The sequence below is a fragment of the Phocoena phocoena genome, chromosome 18 (genome assembly GCF_963924675.1).
Source record: "Phocoena phocoena chromosome 18, mPhoPho1.1, whole genome shotgun sequence".
In the NCBI taxonomy this organism is placed as follows: Eukaryota; Metazoa; Chordata; class Mammalia; order Artiodactyla; family Phocoenidae; genus Phocoena; species Phocoena phocoena.
Genome location: NC_089236.1, coordinates 718168 through 738231, shown reverse-complemented (window position 1 = coordinate 738231; position 20064 = coordinate 718168). Strand labels below are relative to the sequence as shown.

Genomic DNA, 20064 nt, shown 5'->3' with positions numbered 1-20064 from the left:
TACCGCAATTAAAAAATTGGAAAAAAATGAACCTACTTGAAGACATAATTTATAATCATTAATATTTACAATCCATTTAGCTTTCAAACCTCTAATGGTATTTGAAGTTCTAATATATAAATATTTTGCTACTGCAAAATATGTGATGGTCTCTGAATACACAGCAGTTTAGAGCTGTGTGTTATTCCCCACCACTGCTTAGATAATCTCAGGCACATTTCTGTCCTGAAGGGGGAAAGTGAAATACAAGTGAAGACAATTCTAGTTTTCTCCAGTCACTTACTGCAGCACCTACTACCTGTTAGCAGCGAAATATTTAACTTTAGGCCTATAAGCAAAACTCTACACAAGAATATTTCCCATCATCTACCATATTTACAAATACATAGGATGTAAAGCTAGGACCTTTTCTGACCTCTGGGCTCAAACCTGTACTATCTGTTCAAAACTAAAAGTCATTATCGAAAGTGGATCTTCATGTTTATTACGGGAAACGTATTCATTCAAGATTCACAGACATGTGGTTGAAGTTTACCTAAAACCTCTAAAGAATGAAATCTTTTATAAGATGATTCCAAAGAACTAACGAGTACTTACACTATTTAACAAGTCAGAAACACAGCAGAGATGAAACAGACCTATTTGCAGAGGGAAGTCATTTATCTGTTTACATGTATATCAGCACAGATCTATATATACATATATACACCATGCCTCAGAATGTTAATTCATTTATTTGCAATTGTAAGGTGGGGATGAAATCAACCTGATTATCATATATATACATAGTAACAAACACACACATCATTAGTCCTGTTACAAAAGATGCATGAGCTTCGAGTGGTCCGTTACTAACTATGTTTTTCACCTAAGTTCTTTTTGGTTTTGGTACACAGTTTTGGAGAACCTGAAGTTCACTTTTAGGGACACAGCACATTATAGCAGAAACACCTGTATACAAAGTAGCTAAGAAAACCCTTTATAATATCCCAGTATTTTCGAATAAATTACTTTCGCCTTTCTTGGTAAGCCAATAAACCCTGATGTTCCGTAATATTCCTGAAGCAAAACATTTTTTTCTCCAAGAACCTACCACAACAACCTTTCTTAACAACATTATATTCGATAGTAACCACAGAATCACTCACCTCTTGAATCCCGAGGCAAAGGTAATAGATGCTGTCAGGTGCATAGTTCTCCCCATTTGGCCTTCGGATCTCATTGACAAAATGGGCCAAGCCATAGTCAAGCTCAGCCGTGGTGTGACAGAGTAGATCCTCTTTTAACTTTACTGACTTAGCTAAAAAGAAATAAAATTTAAAATAATAATTATTATTTACTGTCTTGAGATTAAGAAACTTTCTGAAATCACTTTATTCTGTGTAAGAATTTACAGGTAAAATAAGAGCTACATTTAAACGTAAAGTATTTTAAGCTACATTCTTGCTTTTTAAAATCAAAGGCAGTTAACAAAAACCTTGATTGTTTTTTCAAGGAAAAACATATTTTTCACGTACAGTACATGCAGCTTCATGGTAATTAATGACTTACTCGAGTACCTTCTGGATTTTCACATACTATGGGTATTCTAATATCAGTCAACATTAAGCCTTTACTGTGGATGAAAGAATGTTCTAAATTTACATGTATTTTCTAATGTAATTCTCATGACAACCCTACAAGGTGGGTACTGTTACCCCCCTTCAGAGCTGGGGAACTGAGATGCTAGTACATGAGGGAACCCTGGCAGTCTGACTCTAGCACCTCAATAAGGCCATACTTCCTACCCTCTTTGTGGTGCCACGGACTGGTCCATGCACAGTAAAGAGTCTGGCCTGCTGCAAGGGGCTCTATCTGCTTAGAGCAAACTTTCTTCTTTACCCACAATCATCATAATCATCAACTTCAATAAGGAAACAAGGTTTGTTTGAGTTGTACTGACCAGCAAGCAACAGGAGCTCCATGAACCGACACTACCGTAAGGGCTTCATTTGTGCAACACGGTGCGTGCCCGTGTGTGTGTGCGTGTGTGTGTGTGCGTGTGTGTGTGCACGCAAGCTCACTCACGCACATAAACGGATGCACAGAAGAATAGTTACCAAAATATGAATAAAAACCTTGATTTTAAATAGGACATAGGGGAAACAAAATCAGAACACTTACGAGATTTTAGCTCATCTAACACCAGAAGATCTTCATCAAGCTGCCTCGTTCTGACCCAGTGTTTCCAGGCGTTTACCCCGTACGTGTACTTGAAAGGGAAGCTGCACTCCGAGTTGTCAGAACTGTCATCATGACACTGGTACCCTGACACTGCCTTCCTCTTGGCTCCCTGGTAGTAAAACACCACTGTCAAATCTTCTCTTTCTTAAGCCTATATTATTTCATGACTTTATGCAAGCCATCTCTCAACAAATGCACATTACAAAGAAATATATTTACATGATTAGAACTGACGGGAATTTCTGATCTGAGAACAGTTACCTATGACATTACTTGAAATCTCTCTCCAGGAATGCTGTATTTCTGCATAAACTACTTTGCACAACAGAATCGTATTAACTACTGCTGTGAGTTGAGAGTCACTGATGAGAAAATACATACATAATAATTAAAATCTGAAATAGAAGGATTCCAAATATTAATGTAAGAGAGAAACTGAAGAACTTCTCAAAGACACCACCTCATAGGAGATGACTCCTCAACTCCTTCCCATTTTCTTTCTTTTTTTTTTTTTTTCCTCTTTTCTCGGTACGCGGGCCTCTCACTGTTGTGGCCTCTCCCGTTGCGGAGCACAGGCTCCGGACGTGCAGGCTCAGCGGCCATGGCTCACGGGCTTAGTTGCTCCACGGCATGTGGGATCTTCCCGGACCAGGGCACGAACCCGTGTCCCCTGCATCAGCAGGCGGACTCTCAACCACTGTGCCACCAGGGAAGCCCCTTCCCACTTTCTTGATGGTACTGTTTGCTGTACAAAAATTTTTAATTTGGATATAACTCAATTCATCTATTTTTTCCTTTTGTTCCCGTGCTTTTGGTGTCGCATCTAAGAAACAGTGTCTAACCCAAGTTAATGAAGATTTAGGCCTATGTTTTCTTCTAAGAGTTTTATAATTTCAGTTCTTACATTTAGGTTTTTGACTCATTTTGAGTTCATTTTTGTGTGTGGTGTCAAGTAAGAGTCCAATTTCATTCTACCACAAGTACTCACTCCTTTTTTCAATTTTCCCTTTCTCTTTCTTTTTTGGAGAAATTTGTGAAAGTCATTTTTTAAAAAAAAACCTTGCTTTATGTTGGAAATCAGAAATACAGAAAGTTGTTAATAAAATGTTCAGAACAATGATATCCATTTGTATATTTAGATTTGGGATCCCTGAATGAACTGTCCAGCACGTCTTCCTATGTGCTGGGATGCTTCAGCGAGACCAGATATAACAACTGTGTACCTCAACCTCATCAAAAATAACAATGGAAAAAACAGCTCCCTAGAAAACAGTCTCAGTTGTTGTCCAATAATTGAATTTACTTTTTTAGCAAATATGTAAACCTTTCATCAATGACAACCTTTTATCAAGATAAAAATAAAAAGTTGCAATATTCACTCTTCTTCTATGAAACTACAACTAAATAGGATATATTTTTATTACCTAGAAATGAAGTAATAAAAGCTTTACCTCGTAAGTCTTTTTTAATTCCAGAAAACAAAGTACCTTCCCACATTCTCAGGCACAACTGAAGCTCAAGTACCCTTGCCCTCTATTACACAGAGACAGGATGTGAATGCAAGAATACTGTTACATTTCATACCTTTTTTTTAGATCGAGGTCTAGGCTGTTCCTCATATTCTTCTCCAAAAACAGGTGGTAATAAAAACTCATTTTCCATATCAAGCTCCTCAGCAGCTGACAATTGAATCAGAAGAACTTTCATTTCAAACGTAATAGCACAGACTTATGCTATATAAACTCAGCCAACGAAGGACCACCTGCTGAATGCGCACAAGCACCATGCAGAGGGCAGCCTGTGCTGGGTGGAGAACAAGCCATTTTCTCTACCTAACCTGGTCTATAAGTTCTGATAACGCCTGTTCATACTCCTAAAAAACACATGTACAATGCGTATCAACATGGAATTTTGTGGAAGTGTGTGATAGAAAAATTACTAAAACCTGAAATTTAATTATAAGATCTAAATGGTCTCAGTACAAATCTGTTTCAATCTATTAAATCTTTTCCAATGTAAAAGGCTTTACATTCTATTCAATATGCTTATTGGCCATCGATAGAGAAAATAAACAATGAAAAACAGAACACATTTCTTTTACAGCAAAAGACCTGAAAATATTTGTTTCCCTTTGAAGGTTAACTTAATTTTCAAAACGATTTTAAGAAAAACACTATCAATATTTTATTTAAATAAAAAAACACCAACACTTCTATATGTGTAAAAGTTTCTATAATAAATTAGTTTTAAGAAAGTTTCTTTTTAAGGCTCTGGGAAATTCCTTTTAAGTTCTGTAAAAGTTTCTATCATATGTATCTGTAAAAGTTTCTATAATAAATTAGTTTTAAGAAAGTTTCCTTTTAAGGCTCTGGGAAATTCCTTTTAAGTTCGTACAATTCAACATATGCTTCAGTTTGGAAGTTAACTGCTGAGTTTTATCTGGGTAAAAAAGAAAAGACCAATAATAACAGTACAGGCAATGACATGAACATCAGATTGTTAATGATCATAACCACGATTATGACACCATAACTAAAGTGCAGAACCACACTTCCACTGAAAGAATAAAACAGAATTTCTATTACCTCTGGGGAAATCTATTTCAATGTCCAAATCTGGTTCATATGGTACATCAGGCATGTTGGACTGTGTCTCTGGGTCAGAGTTCTTCAAGAGATCTGAACCAATTATGTCCGTTTCAATAATTACACCTGTAATCAAGCCATAATATCATCAGAAATCAAAATAGAAAACTGCAACAATACCTACACATAATCTGGCAAAAGCCATTTAATTGTAAATGCAAGATAGGAATACTTATATTAACATGTACAAAACGAAAAAGCATGCAGCTACCTTGGAATGTAAGCTACTATAAACTCTGTATTAGATAATCACGAATACACAAAAAGTTTCAATCTTGTAAGTTTTGACTGCCCCTCTACAAAGTTAAAAAGCATGCTTTAATAGTAAAAAAACTCTGTAGAGTGTTTCTAAGAGCAATCTCTTGTCAAAAATAAACTTACCAGCATGGATAACTAATTTTCAACATTCTTTTTTAATTGTGACCTAGGTTTTCACATCATTCAATATAGGCTTATTCACAACCGGCTTCTAACGTTTTGATTGGTTGCTTTAAACACATTTGTACTGCAACCCAGTGAAAAAAGACATTTTATTGAGTTCAGGGTAGTGGTGGGAAACAGAGACACATGCATACACAATGGAAAAAAAAATTTCACAAAACAATACCCTTTCTAGGAGGGATTCATGCTGACATATTTTTTTCCGTTTCTTTCTTTCTTGAAAAAAAAAAAAACAAAAAACAAAAAACCCAGAAAACACTGGTTGCAACCCACTAAATTCATTTCCCACTCCCTAACCGAGTGCTTGCCCAGCACTGTCCCTGCGCAACGCCCTGTGCTCTGGGTGAGGGAAGCAGGAAGCTCAGGGCGGCCCCGGAGGGCTGAGGCAGGAGAAGCATTCCCAGACACACGTCCTGCTACACCGCTTGGCAAGCACTGCCCTAGCAGAAGTTAAGACAACGCTGGCTTAGATAATGCAACTTACTTTCTTAGGATAAATCAGTAAAACAAAATTGGGGATAACCATCATAAAATAAGAGTTTGAGTTATAAAAGCCTACTGCAACTTAGTTTTTTGTGTCTGAGCTCGTCCACTGAAACAAGAATAACTTAGAGTCGATTTTACAAGTTAAATCCTGTTAGCAATTAAAACAGGGACCGTACAAGTTCCTGGGCTCGACGTCAGGGAGCACCTGCTAGATACAGTGCGGGCCTCATAACCCGAAATCCACTTGTGCTGCAGCGTGCCCACACCCGCTCAGGCTGAAGCACAGCGACAGCCCGGCATCGCTCTAACAGCAGCCCCCCAACCCCGATGTCGTCCCCCCCCCCGCCCCACCCCAGCAGCGGGGGACTTACTGTGGATGTCGGCGCCCTCTGCCTTCCCCTCGTCCTCAGCCATGTCGGTCACTGTCAGCAGCTCTGTGCCCAGGGGATCTGAAGAAACTGTGCTTTTGAGCTCCTCGGCTGCCGCAGGGATCTTCTCACTGCTGTCCGAGGGGACGGGCAGAAACACGGGGACTGGCACCTAAGTAACCAAAGGACTTACTCTCAGGCTCACTTAACATTACAAGGTATTTTTCCAAATTAAAAATCACTCTGACACATGATCTACTTCATAATGCTGCACTGGTCAGAAGTTTTGGGAAGAACACATATGTTAAGTATCACAAAGAGAGCCCTGAATACAAGCAGCTACTTTTTGAAGTAACAAGTAATTTTTGAGGCATTTCTGTCACCAGGGGACTACAATACAGTAGGCCAGCCCTGACACAGTGTCCCCAGCACCGCAGGGGATGACATTTATATGAGCCTCCATTCCATGTATCAGTTGTAAACCTTATGGTTCACAAATCTTTCTTTCTAAAATGAACACAAATATGTTTACACAGTATGTGTAAAGCAGGTGCAGACATCGGCTGAACTTCACTCTCAAGGACGAGCACTTACCTGATTACACACACAGCAACCCCTGGCAAAGCCTCAACCAGACCCAAGTGAACTGCTGAAGAAAAGCCAAGCCTCCACCCTCTGTCCCACCAGTGTCACTGAAGCAGTCACCGCCAACCCACTGCTGCCCCGCCTGCACCTGAGAGATCTCAGGAGGAAGGGGAGCTGAAAGTCTGACTTACGGGCACAGGAACGGTCGTGGGCACGGGGATGCTCTGGCTGTACATGTGCAAGGGCACCGGCACGTACACGGGCACCGGGATGGGCACCGGGACATACTCTGTCCTCCACTCGCCATCTGGGGGCACAGAACGTGTTCAAGGAGCAACGTCAACCATGACCACCACTTAAACACAGCTGCTCAGTCAAAGTAATTTCGTAACAAAAAAAAAAATTTAAGTGCCTCAGTACCCATTTAAAAGAAGTTCCCAGTTTTCACAAAATTAGGTAAGTTAAAAACAACAGGGACTTCCCTGGCAGTCCGATGGTTAAGACTCCACGCTTCCAGTGCAGGGGGCACAGGTTCCATCCCTGGTCAGGGAACTAAGATCCCACATGCCGCGTGGCGTGGCCGAAAACAAACAAACAAACAAAAAAACCAAAAACAACAAAACTGAATGCAGTAGCTGTCCTAAGTTATAGAGAGCACAAACAGAATTTAGACTTTTTTTTTTTTTTTTGGCCACGTGGCACGTGGGGATCCGACCAGGGATGGAACCTGCACTCCCTGCAGTGGAAGAGCAGAGTCTTAACCACTGGACCGTCAGGGAAGTCCCTAGACTTTTTTTAAAATAGAAAAAAAACATCTTTTAAAGTATTATATGGTCCCAGACACTCTCACAACCCCACAAAAAGGTTTACTTAAACAATCAGAATACAGCTAACGTTTAAATTTGATGAAAATACATATCTGAGTGATTTCAACTCATTCTGACAAGGAAACAGAATAGTTATGGTTATAGACCACACTCAAAGAGATGGTTTTCTGAGAAGAGCACTGTAGCTTTAGTGGGTCTTGGCCCCCAAGGCAATTTTTGATACAGCATTTTATCACCGGTGACATAACTTGCAGGCCTTTGTTAGAGACTGCTCTCTATTAATGATCTTAAATGACATGCTGTATTCTGAAGGCATGTCTAAAACCAGGTAAGCAAAATCAACAGAAAGTGACAAAGTGACCCAACAAATCTATTCTGCAGCGCATTATTTGAGAAAAGCATGGATTTCACTCAGCGAGGGTCCGGATGCGAGTCACCTGTCTGACAGGACTTGCTCTGCATGTGGGGTTTGCAGTAAGTTGCCTTCGTCATGGTCAAAGGTTTGCACAGAACTGCCTTGTTCTTCATCTCCTTGTTGGGGGTTGGAGAAGGGGGTGGTGCTGAGCCCTACAGAGAAGCAAAGAGAAACATTTTTATTTCTGCCTCTAATTTTTATTACTTTATGCTGTTAATAATATCTGGTTTCTAGGTCCAGCGGGGGGAACACACAAGAGTGGAAGAATGTAATCAGTTTATGCCGTTTCTACTATGCCTACCAAAGTGTTAATCTGGAAGGATCAACATGAATCTATCCCGACTACAGGAAAAGCAGTAGTAATCGTTCATGCTACAGATTTGCTTTTCGAAGGATACCACAGCGTACTTTTTAAAATAACATAAAAGACAAGTCTCACTCTTAAGTAAAAAAGCAAGGTCGTTAACCTGAATTTTGAAAATAATTAGACTCTTATTATGGCTTTCTGATACTCTCTCTCTACAGCATAAACTGCTTATACGTGGTGCTAAATTTGAAAAGAAAAATGATGAAAATTATTACCCAAAATGTTATCAAACTTTTAAGTTGTTTCCTCTGTCCCAACCACTGCAATTTTAGGAACGTCTCCTCTCGATACAGATGTTTCAGCCTGTTCACCACAGTACCGTTTACACCACAGAAACACACACACACGCTGTAAAGCAAGCTGCAGCTCTGTGCCTAAAGAGGCGACATGAAGGTGCTGTGCACACCACCGATCGCTACGGGGAAAGGGACACAATTCAGAGTTCCTGGTCTTCGGGTGCCAAGTGCACAGCTCCTGCGGACACGGACCTCACTCCGAAAACGAACTCACTCCGCACGCGGCGTGCGGCGTACGGCGCCCCGCCCCGCCCACGCATGCGCAGTAGGCGGAGCCCGTGTCCGGGAAAGCGAGAGCGCCTCGCCGCCGTCCCGGCGCTGCGCAGCGCGGGGGAACCTGGGACTCGTCAGAAACGAAGCCCGCGTGGTCTCCCGGTGCTTCGCCACGGCCCATCCCGGCCCCGCGGCAGGACCCCAGGACAGTATCTCAGCCGGGGTCAGCGCACAACTCTGGGGGTCTTGGGCCGTCTTCCAGCAGCCATTCTGCGGCTTTGCTCTGCCACCTTGTCCAGTCTCCCCGCTGGGCTTGGCCACCTTTTCTGCCACAACCACCTCCACTCATCTGTGTGCGATGCGCACCATGTTTTCAACGCTCCTCTTTTTATTTTCTGTAACACCTTCAAAGACGGACATTTTCCACACAGTCTCGTCAAACATCTTCCAACGCCACTCATTTCCCAAGCGGCCTCCTGATGCTGCGCCGGGCGGAGCCCGTCCCCGGCATCCTCGCTGCAACTGGGCCCTGAAAGCCCAGTGCGCCCTGCTGGGGGTGGGGAAGGGGGAGGGGGAGGGAGAGGGGTACTCAGCGTCTGGGGGTGGTTTCTGAGTCCTCCACCGCAATAGCTAACATCCGGTAATCAAAACCCGAAGGCTCAAGGTTTTCATTCTGGAGGCTGAGTTCAACTTCTAGGATGATGCAGCTGCGAAACCAACCCCAGAATATTTCGGACACCACCCCTGCTTTTTCTGTCCCACCCCACATACGGGCACACGGGCTAGGTTCCCCTCTAAGTGCTCGTGGTCTGGGGCTCTACGCACCAGAGGGTTGCACTTGGTCACCCTTGGCCTTGGCCCAAGAGCAAGGACACAGAGTCTCAGAAGGATTCAAGTCAGGGCTTCGAGCCCACTTGCATTCGATAGGTTCGTTTTACCAATGACCTTGCAAACTAGCCAACCTGCATCTTCCTGCGTAACCCCCTGCAGAACCCACCGGGGCCTGCAAGACCCGCATTTTTCACATGTGAGTGGGCCAGCACCAGCACAAAGAGGCCACCCTTTCCCTGATCCTGGTGACCGGCTGTGAGCTGACAGTCTCACCACACTGCTGGTCACTGTGCTGTGTTGTAATCAGTCATAAGCTCACAAATCCACAAATTTAGTCAACATACCATCTTTCCCACAGCTTCCCCACGCACTAGAGTTTACCTTAGCCCTACAGACGCTGGATTTCTTATCACTCTTTATAGATGAACCATATCGTTCATCCACGAAACTGAACTCACATGGGTCCCCCAACACACAGCACTTTCTGGTGCTTAACCCAGCAGCAAAATCACCAACACAAAGCACAAAAATAGGAAACACTGGCACTCGTCAGACTGTGAAGAGGACACTTGCTTAAAGCATAAGCTGAGAGGAGATGGTCAAGCAGCCCCAGGGGCCCACACCCCTGGACACTCACGGTCTGCACGTGACCTCGACAGCTAGTGGGCACTGATTCAGGGGTGACAGACACATCTTAGAGAGCAGTCCAATTCACAAACGTGAAAGGGTACTAATAAAAAACGGTGCACAGTGGATCTCTCCTAAGTTTCAAGTCATGCTCATGGCCAAGGGGGCTGGTCCCGTGTGAGCTCATTCTACGCTCACCAGGATTTCCAACCCCGTGCCACGGAGGCTGGTCTGACGGCACCGCCGTGCAACATCAGGCAAGTCACTGGGTCTCCTGAGCCTCAAGTTCCTCAACTGTAGAGCGGGAGGAACAGTTAACACCAGCTACTGAGTGTCTACTACACACCAAACCTGGGGAGGTTGGGTCTGGACTGGGAAATACTCTAGAACCCCCTTATGAACCAGGGGTCAAAGTCACAGACATCCTAGGTTACTCATCCTTCTGCCGACAGGGCACCATGTCGACTAAGCTGTGCCACCTGGTAAAAACCGACACTTGATAACGCTTCTTACTTTTCTGTTGGTCAACAGGCAGGATCTATACCTACTGATGATAAATTCTGAAGGACCACAAATAATGAAAATTATAATGACGAAAGCCACCACACCTCTTGAGTATTTGCTATATGGCCAGGGACTATAAGCTATAGACAATGTCTATGTCTCCCTAAAATTCACACTCAGATCTAATCCCCAAGGGGATGTCATGTGAAGGTGTGACCCTTAGGTGGTGATTCGGTCATGAGAGCAGAGCCCTTGTGAATGGGATCAGTGCCCCTCATAGAAGAGACCCCAAAAAACCCCTCCCCCACGTGAGGACATGCGACAAGACGGCCGTCTGGGAACCAGGAAGCAGGCCCTCAATAGACACCAGGTCTGCTGGAGCCATGATCTCAGACTTCAGCCTCCAGAACTCGAAGAAATACCTTCTGTTGTTTGTAAGCTGCCTCGCTTATGGCATCCTGTTATACAATATATAGTAGCTCAAACGGACTAGGACACTATGCAAAGCACCAAAGTCACACACCTGATGAAATGAATTCTTTAACCCTCTCACCCTCTCAGCACCACAAGGGGTAGTAGGTGTTTTCTCACTCCCATTTTACAGATGAGGAAACTGAGGCTCAGAAGCTGTACAGCCCAGTGGAGGTGACAGAGAAGAGTTCTAAAGTCAGGGTTCAAGTGGCTTCCCCGATGCAGGCCCTATGTCTCCCAACACCACACACCCTGCCCCATGGGTCAGCGCTCTTGGTGACCGACCCCGATGAGGTTCTGTCTTCATGCCCACATTACAGATAAGGGGAAAGTCACACAAAGAACCATAAAGTGACTTGCCCCAAACTCTACAGCTGAGCTCTCATCCAAGGACAAGGTGGGAGGGGCTCTACGTGACAGGAGGTGATGGCTGCAAAGGCCCATCCTTCCATCGGTCCCATGAGGTGGCCTCAGTGTTGCTGCAGGAGAAGAGTACCTGCTTCTGTGCGGGCGGAAGGGTGTCTTGAAGCCTTGGTCAAAGCTTTGAAACAAGGTTGGGAGTTGCCTTACGGCTGCATGCAGACGCCAAACAGGGGGTGATCATCTTTACACTCCTCAGCATGGATCAAGTGCCTGGTTAGAATCTGACAATTCAGCTGAATACTCCTGAATTATCTGACTTAAAAATATATTACCACAAGGGCAGAACAGATAGGGGAGGAAAGCAAAGAAAAAAGCACTCTTAACTTGTCTAGGATTCTAACTATTAACATCAAAACCAAAAGCTGGGAATTCCCTGGTAGTACAGTGGTTAGGACTCTGCACTTCCATTCCACTTGAGCCCTGCGTGGGCGAACTAAGACCCCGCCAAAAACAAACACTGAATGGAATAATATAAAAACACCAACCTTTCATCTACATCAGAGATCCTAAACTGTGGTTACATGTTAAAATCACCTAAAGAACTTTTCAAAACTACAGAAGTTCTGAGTTGGAGCCCAGGTATTCCAAAGGTTTTGAAAACTCCCCAGGTAATTCCAATCTGTAGCCAGAGCTGGTTAACTCCTTCTGCCCAGGAACACACGAGCAGAGGCTCACCCTGATGCTGGTAAATGGCTCCCACAGAAGCCCCTGGGATCAGGGTGGCTCCTGCAGGCGGGCACAAGAGGGCCAGCCCACTGTTCAGTGCAAGGCTCCTTTTATACAGAAACGGCCACTTTCAGCCCACAGGAGCCTTGAAATGCTAATGTAAAAGCAGAATCTGATGTATTACACTATGAGAAAGAAAAACACTACAGAAAAAAAAAAGAAAACAGAAAAAAACCCAGGAGAAAGCATATGGAAGAACTCTTCAAGTTTACAAACTCCCAGGGCCTGGCCCCTAGGACAGATCTCCAGACCTGTCTGAGGGGCATCTGCTAGCCCGGCCTGCCTCCCGCTTCCCAGGATCCCCCTCAGGTCCCTCCAAGTTCGGCCCCAGTGAACAGTTTGGCCAAACATGCACACCTCTGGACATTATTATTCCTCCGACTTTTCATCGTCCACTGGCAACCTTCTACTCAGCTGTTCAGAAGTCTTGTCACAGCTGCCAGGACCGCATACACTCAACCATTTCAAACGCACCATTGCTACTGCCCTTAAGATGCAGCTGGGATGAGCGCTTCAACGCAAGTACTTATATGTCTATCTCGCCCAATGGGGGTAAAGGCCACAATTAATTCACCTTTATATTCCTTAGCAGGTAGAAAAGGACCTGTTTTTATATCGGGTAACTTAGCACAATATGAATGCTTCAACTGTCTCAACAGAGGAAAGTAAAAAAATCTTTTATTATTACAATCAGATTAAAACGGACTAATTACTTTTCCTCCCCACATGATGAAAGTCAGTATTTAGCACTTTACTTATTAAGCAATACTTACTGTCATTTTGGTTCGGGACGTCTGACAACCTTGATCTAAAAACAAACAAATTTAAAATAAGACAAATATCACTTTCTTCAGGATTTTCTAAATCCATATCTCTCATTAATTTTTACTGATTTTTAAAATAGTTACTGAAGAAAATATATTTTAAGTTCTTTCAAATAAAGAATATGAGATCTGAGAGCTGAAATACAGAGATAAGTAGTGGAATTAACTCTCTCCCCGTTTTGTCCCCTCAGAAAGTATACACTGCTTTGGGAGCAATACTATGCTCTTAGATTTAACTCAATTATTAATTAAGTCTAAAGGGTTTTCTTTGTTTCTCCTACCTACTCCCAGCACATACAATTTGCTAAAAATAGTTTTCATTTAAAATTGCAAGTGACACATGATAGGCAGATCAACTTTTTTACAATTTTTTTTTTATAATTCTGTTTAGCTGCTCTCTACCCCCAAGTAGACTCTATTTTTTTCAACTAGCATTACATTTTTAAGAGAATAAAATAAAAAGCAGTACATCTACAGAAACATCACTGAAGGCACTTCCACCCAGGGAAACTACGGAAGTTGCTCTTAAACCATCTTTGAAATCAACTGCTTATTATCGTTACCTTGAATCCAGATCTCTGAAACTAAAAACTGCTTTACAGGTTTTTCAAGTTACTAACCTAAACGATCACATACCATAATGTAAGTTTTCAGGTCCTTTCTGGGTTGTCATGTTGGGCTCGTTCTGCTGACAGTAGAAACGCAACAAGCAGTGCTGGTCGCAGAAATGTTTCATCTCGCCTCGCCACTGCACCCTCTCCCTCAGGGTGCCTTGAGATTTACAGCAGTCACACCTTGCAGCCTTGACGACAAAAGGAAGGTGTCAGACATCTCACGACAAGGTTTAAAAAGTCAGACATGTATTTTACAAGATTTCTAGACATTTCAATGACTGTTGTCAAATGTGATAAAACAATGTCAGATAAAGAAAAAATAAAATTGTATCATAAACATACAGTAAAATCCACAAAAGTTTTAAAAGTAGCAATTTACCTAATTGTCAAAATCCCTTTCTATACTTACCAGAAGTCAAAGACCAGCATTACAAAGACAGGCTATAACCAAAAAATCTGAACAGTGGTAGTAGACCAAATTGGTACAATGTTTTTTTAAGATTTTTTTTTGATATGGACCATTCTTAAAGTATTTATTAAATTTGTTACAATACTGCTTCTGTTTTATGTTTTGGTTTTTTGGCCCAAGGTATGTAGGATCTCAGTTCCCTGACCAGGGATCGAACCCGCACCCCCTGGATTGGAAGGCAAAGTCTTAACCACTGGACCACCAGGGAAGTCACGGTACAATGCATTTTAACATTACAAAATAATTTTGAGAGCCATAATGATATACTGGTCGAAGTCTCCCACAATCATGCTACACTGAAAATCTCTGATTAATGAACAGATTTCCCAGGTTCAACTGAGCTCATAATGGACCCATTTATACAACTGTACAGACCAGAATAATTTTGAAACCAGCTCTTATGCTGAGAAAGTCATGGATGTTAATTTGAAATGTTTTGTTTCAGTAGTTTAATATAATAAATTTGAAGGGCTTTAATACTTTTTTTTTTTTAATTTATTTTTCGCTGCACTGGGTCTTTGTTGTTGCACAGGGGCTTTCTCTAGTTGCGGTGGCTTCTCTTGTTGCGGAGCACGGGCTCTAGGTGCGTGGGCTTCAGCAGCTGTGGCTCACAGGCTCTAGAGCGCAGGCTCCAGCAGTTGCGGCACATGGGCTTAGTTGCTCCGTGGCATGTAGGATCTTCCCGGACCAGGGCTCGAACCCGTGTCCCCTGCGCCCTGGCAGGCGGATTCTTAACCACCGCGCCACCAGGGAAGCCCCAATACTGTTTTAATAGCAAGAACTTCAAGTTCATGTCTTAGAACACTCGGTGTTTAATTAATTAAAAAACAATTATATTTTAAGATCACAAATGTGAACTACATCTAGGAAAACAATCAGCCCTAACTAGTCTACAACTTAATATGCAAAATAAAACCAACTAAAATTCATACATAAGAAGTTATACTTTATGATGGTGAATCAATTAATCTAGGGACAGATTTTTGAGAGATTCCATTTTACCTAGATTTTGCCCATTTTCACTAATTCTTAACATCTTGATCAACGAGTAGGCCGAAAGGTATAACAATTTCAAATATAGTACCTTTCATAATTTTGTTTTTGTTTTTTTTTTTGAGGTACGCGGGCCTCTCACTGTTGTGGCCTCTCCCGTTGCGGAGCACAGGCTCCGGACGCGCAGGCTCAGCGGCCATGGCTCACGGGCCCAGCCGCTCCGCGGCATGTGGGATCTTCCCGGACCGGGGCACGAACCCGTGTCCCCTGCATCGGCAGGCGGACTCTCAACCACTGCGCCACCAGGGAAGCCCCATAATTAAGTTTTTAACCTACTTACAGTAGAAATAAATTACTGCAATTTTAAAAATTGCCCTTTAATTTAGCCACCAACTTAGAAGTTTTGACAAAGCAGTAAATATTAAGTACTTGATAGGTGGTAACAGTCACAGCTGTAGCTTTCCCTCACTGCTCTAATCACCTAGACTTTTATACTGCGGGTTTGGAAACCACTCACTTTATTTTTTTTTATTATTATTATTATTTTTTTGCGGTAGCGGGCCCCTCACTGCTGTGGCCTCTCCTGTTGTAGAGTACAGGCTCCAGACGCGCAGGCTCAGCGGCCATGGCTCATGGGCCCAGCCGCTCCGTGGCATGTGGGATCTTCCTGGACCGGGGCACGAACCTGTGTCCCGTGCATCAGCAGGCAGACTCTCAACCACTGCACCACCAGGGAAGCCCGAAACCACTCACTTTATGTCTCCACAGGAGTCCCATGAATCAACACTACAACAAATTCCTGGCTGGCACATGAACAAAGGGCTGTGTGGGTAAACAGGTCTTATGTAACAGACATACACACCCAGGGTTAGAACACAGGCACTTTATTTCTCCAGGTCAGGGATTTCTCCTGCCAAATAAATGTTAAACCAATGAAGAAGATTTGCAGTATAAATTATGACTATTAAGTGATGCCAATATCGCATCTCTTGTCCAAAAACTTGTGAGCTTAGATGTTATACTGCTGGTAATATAACATGGTAATCTCAGTAACATTAGCACTCACTATCAACCAGGTCCTAGTTTACTCAATAGTAAAAAGAAGTCCCTATATAAAACTCTCACCAGCAAAGACTGTTCTTTAAAATAATCATTTAAGTGCTCCAGGTTTCCGGGATTTTTTTTCTTTTTATACTTTATACTCAAAGAAAAGCCAAAGCACCACGGGAGAAACTGAGTCTAAACAGTCGAGAACACAGCAAAAGTGAAGATGAGAACCTGAAAACAAAGGCCAGGCTGCCCTCTCCATTCCACAAGCCTCACAACAGGGCGGGGAAACTCAAGTCCCAATACAGTAAGTGACTTCTTAGGGCCAAATACCAAAGTGCAGAGGTAGGATTCAAAGCAGACAGTCCAAGTCAAAACCAAGGCTTTATTTAGTGCACCAAGTTCCAAAGACAATGGAAAAACAAATGAGTTAATATGAATAACTAGAAATAAAAATCCTAACATGTAAAATGCTGCAAGAAAGTTCTCAGTGTAACATGTAAAACCCAAATCAATTTGTATACAATTTGTATTTGTATAAAAAGTACTGTGCTGACTCTCTGTATATGGTAATATTTCCACTTACACAATAATTTAATAGGCCTAGAGCCTACAACCAAGCACATTCCACCCAAAGAATCTGAACAATAAAATCGCTTCATTATTTTATAATTATAGACATTTGGAATTCTGTCCTAACAACACTTTAAGCTCCTTTCTTCCAGGAAGTTCAAAACAAATTTAGATGATTTCAATTAAAAAAAAAAAGGAGCAAGATTAGTGCTAATTTGCAAATGGCAACAAAATATGTATGTATTTTTTTCAGGAAAAAGGATAATAATAGAACTCAATACTAATTCAAGCTTAATACCATAATCAAAATTTTAGAGGTTGTGAACCTCTTATTTTTTGGCTTGTTTTTTCCTTTTGCAGCCACTCATACAAATTCCTGGTAAAATGTCTGGAACCATGCTAAATGGAAAATCTCATTAATGCCCATCATTTGTTACCAACACCAACACCACTACCTCCTACTCATGAGACGGGACTCTTAGGAAAGCTTAACATTCCTACAGCGTCACGTTTCTGGTTTAACAAACACTTCGTGGTTTTCCTGTCACTGTGAAAAATCAAGGGTTGTGTATTATTTTGAGGAGGGAAAAAAAAAAGTTACTGATTCAAACAATCTAAATAATAGGCAGGTACTAACAAAACTCAATTCAAAAACCTTAATCCAACTGCTCAGCTAATCCAGGAGCCTCCTCTGCAGTAACTGAGGAAAGGTCATTGGACCTACACTGACACAGCCCCTTACCTGTCTTGGACAGTCTGGGTTGATGTATACACATCCTTGTAACCTTCCACCCTCTTGTTGCCCACTTCCCCAATCAGACCTAATTTTGCAACGGGGAACCACGAACAAAATGAAACAGGGAATTTTAATAGTCATTTATTTAAAAAAAGAATGCAGTAATAAAAGATTGGGCACTGGATACTATGCAAAGCATTCAAGTGATAAGAATTCTTCTGTTACCCAAAGGTACATTTAAAGCGAGAATATTAGGTAATTCCTTTAGAAACTTCATGTCAAAAACAATGAATGATTTTCTAAAATCAATATTTCTGGCAGTTTATAGACAAAAAAGAAAAACATAGAAGCCCCAAAACATTTTCCATTCAGGTATCCTTTTATGAATAAGGCTTATTAAAATGTAAGTATTAATTTGATTACAGCCCAGTCATGCTGTTCGACTGTTGGGGCATTTGCACTGAAGAATTTAACACTGTCACCCTTCACTACTGGTTTTTAAGGCAAATCGAAGCCTATATTAGGGCTTCTCTGGTGGTGCAGTGGTTAAGAGTCTGCCTGCCAATGCAGGGGACACGGGTTCGAGCCCTGGTCCGGGAAGATCCCACATGCCACGGAGCAGCTAAGCCTGTGTACCCCAACTGCTGAGCCTGCGCTCTAGAGCCCGTGAGCCACAACTACTGAGCCCACGTGCCACAACTACTGAAGCCCGCGCGCCTAGAGTCCATGCTCCGCAACAAGAGAAGCCACTGCAATGAGAAGCCCGCACGCACTGCAACGAAGAGTAGCCCCTGCTCGCCACACCTAGAGAAAGCCTGCGCGCAGCAATGAAGACCCAACGCAGCCAAAAATAAATAAATTTTTTTTTAAAAAGCCTGTATTAAAAAACTGTAATTTGAAGAAAGTTTAAGAAAAGCTTATTAGTTCTATTAAGAAGTACTATGAAAGTATTCTTGGGAAACAGTGGGACTTCTGAATTATCTTCACCGTATGTCAAACACCTAGCTTTTATTGTATTACAATACTAAATCCTTTTTCTCCAAAAAATTTAAACTTATAGAAATGAAAAGAACTATCCTCCCACCTGGTTTCACATTATGCCTGGAAACATTAACTTTGAGGAAAAGTAAAACCTACTTCCTTCGAAAGAGTTATCTGGGAGAAGAAAAAAACATTAATTTTATTCTCAGCGTTTTTTGGTTGCATGATTTCAATGGCTTTTGTATTCTAATTTTGAAGAGACAGTATTTAACTAACCTCTATTTTAAATCCAAAAGCAAACCATTTTACAGGCCGGAAAACACAGATTATTCAAAATGTCTTGTCAAGTTAAACAAACATAGGTGTAAATATTTTTAATTTTAAAAATATAATATCAAATACTTAAATTTAAACAAACAAAAATGTAAAGCTCTTGAGACTCTAGGTAAATACGGCGTGTGCTCCTCTGTGGCGGCATCAGCTGGGCTGGCTGCTCTCGTTGTAAACATTCCTTGATGAGGCACTTTTTATAGACTATGGGTCACATTTTCTAATGAACTAAAATCTAAAATTCTGAGTTCTTAAATTTAAAAAGTGGAAGGGGAAAGAAGGTCAGGAAAAAAAATCATAATTTGGTTGGGACTCAATTTAACACATTTTCAAGATGACCATGTAATGGTAGCAGTGGATAAGGGGACTCATGAGAAATGTCAGAAAAGACGCTGCTCAAGCAGAAAGCACAGAACACAGGGATTCTCTGACTCAGCACTGGCTGCCTCCACACAGGGCCCAATTCATTAGGAGGGGCAACTGTTTCCTCATTTTGAAGGTTGTAATCCTATTGATTACATTAAAAATCATCGCTGTTGCTTGCTTTACCAATTCCTATCATGTGTCTTTACTCCTCCGATTAGCACAGTTTGTAATAATGCTGTTGTATACATTACACAAAGATCTGTGGGGTTTAAAATAAGACAAGGAATAATAAAAATGTTTAACGTATAGAATACTGACATTAAACATAAACAGATAATTGTCACTACTTATTTAACGAACTTTCTGAAATGCACTGCCTCATTGAAATTTCATCATTGAACTTATAAAAACATTAGCTACAGTTACCCTTTAAATAGGAAACTGGAACAAATGGCAACATTAGAATAATTTGGTCTTTTGCCAAAGAACACTTCTTTGCTTCCCAAAAAAGAAAAAAGAGGAAACCAAAAGATTTCTCTCTTTTAATTATAAGTAATATAAAAGAGAACAGGAAGAATCAAAGAAAGAAGCCAAACAGAGAAATACAGTCCACATGCTGTGAACAAAAAACAATATCCTCCAAGAAAGACTATTTGAAAGAACTGAAGTTTTGAGTTCACAAT

The 20064-nt window shown here is 41.8% G+C and overlaps 1 protein-coding gene across 3 annotated transcripts in view; it reads right to left on the bottom strand.

The window, feature by feature from the left end:
* The window catches only part of LOC136137438 (zinc finger MYM-type protein 2), a 62876-nt gene that overhangs the window by 6708 nt on the left and 36104 nt on the right, over nucleotides 1–20064 (bottom strand). For 2 of the 3 annotated variants that reach the window (XM_065895789.1, XM_065895787.1), the window contains 9 exons: nucleotides 13909–14074; nucleotides 13222–13256; nucleotides 8013–8142; nucleotides 6940–7055; nucleotides 6167–6335; nucleotides 4809–4934; nucleotides 3808–3902; nucleotides 2164–2332; nucleotides 1149–1300 (listed from right to left, as the gene is read on the bottom strand). In XM_065895789.1, the coding sequence (XP_065751861.1) occupies nucleotides 1149–1300; nucleotides 2164–2332; nucleotides 3808–3902; nucleotides 4809–4934; nucleotides 6167–6335; nucleotides 6940–7055; nucleotides 8013–8142; nucleotides 13222–13256; nucleotides 13909–14074 (1158 nt within the window). Of the gene's footprint in view, nucleotides 1–198; nucleotides 226–1148; nucleotides 1301–2163; nucleotides 2333–3807; nucleotides 3903–4808; nucleotides 4935–6166; nucleotides 6336–6939; nucleotides 7056–8012; nucleotides 8143–13221; nucleotides 13257–13908; nucleotides 14075–20064 lie in introns of those variants that run through there. The other variant, XM_065895788.1, reaches the window with a different exon arrangement.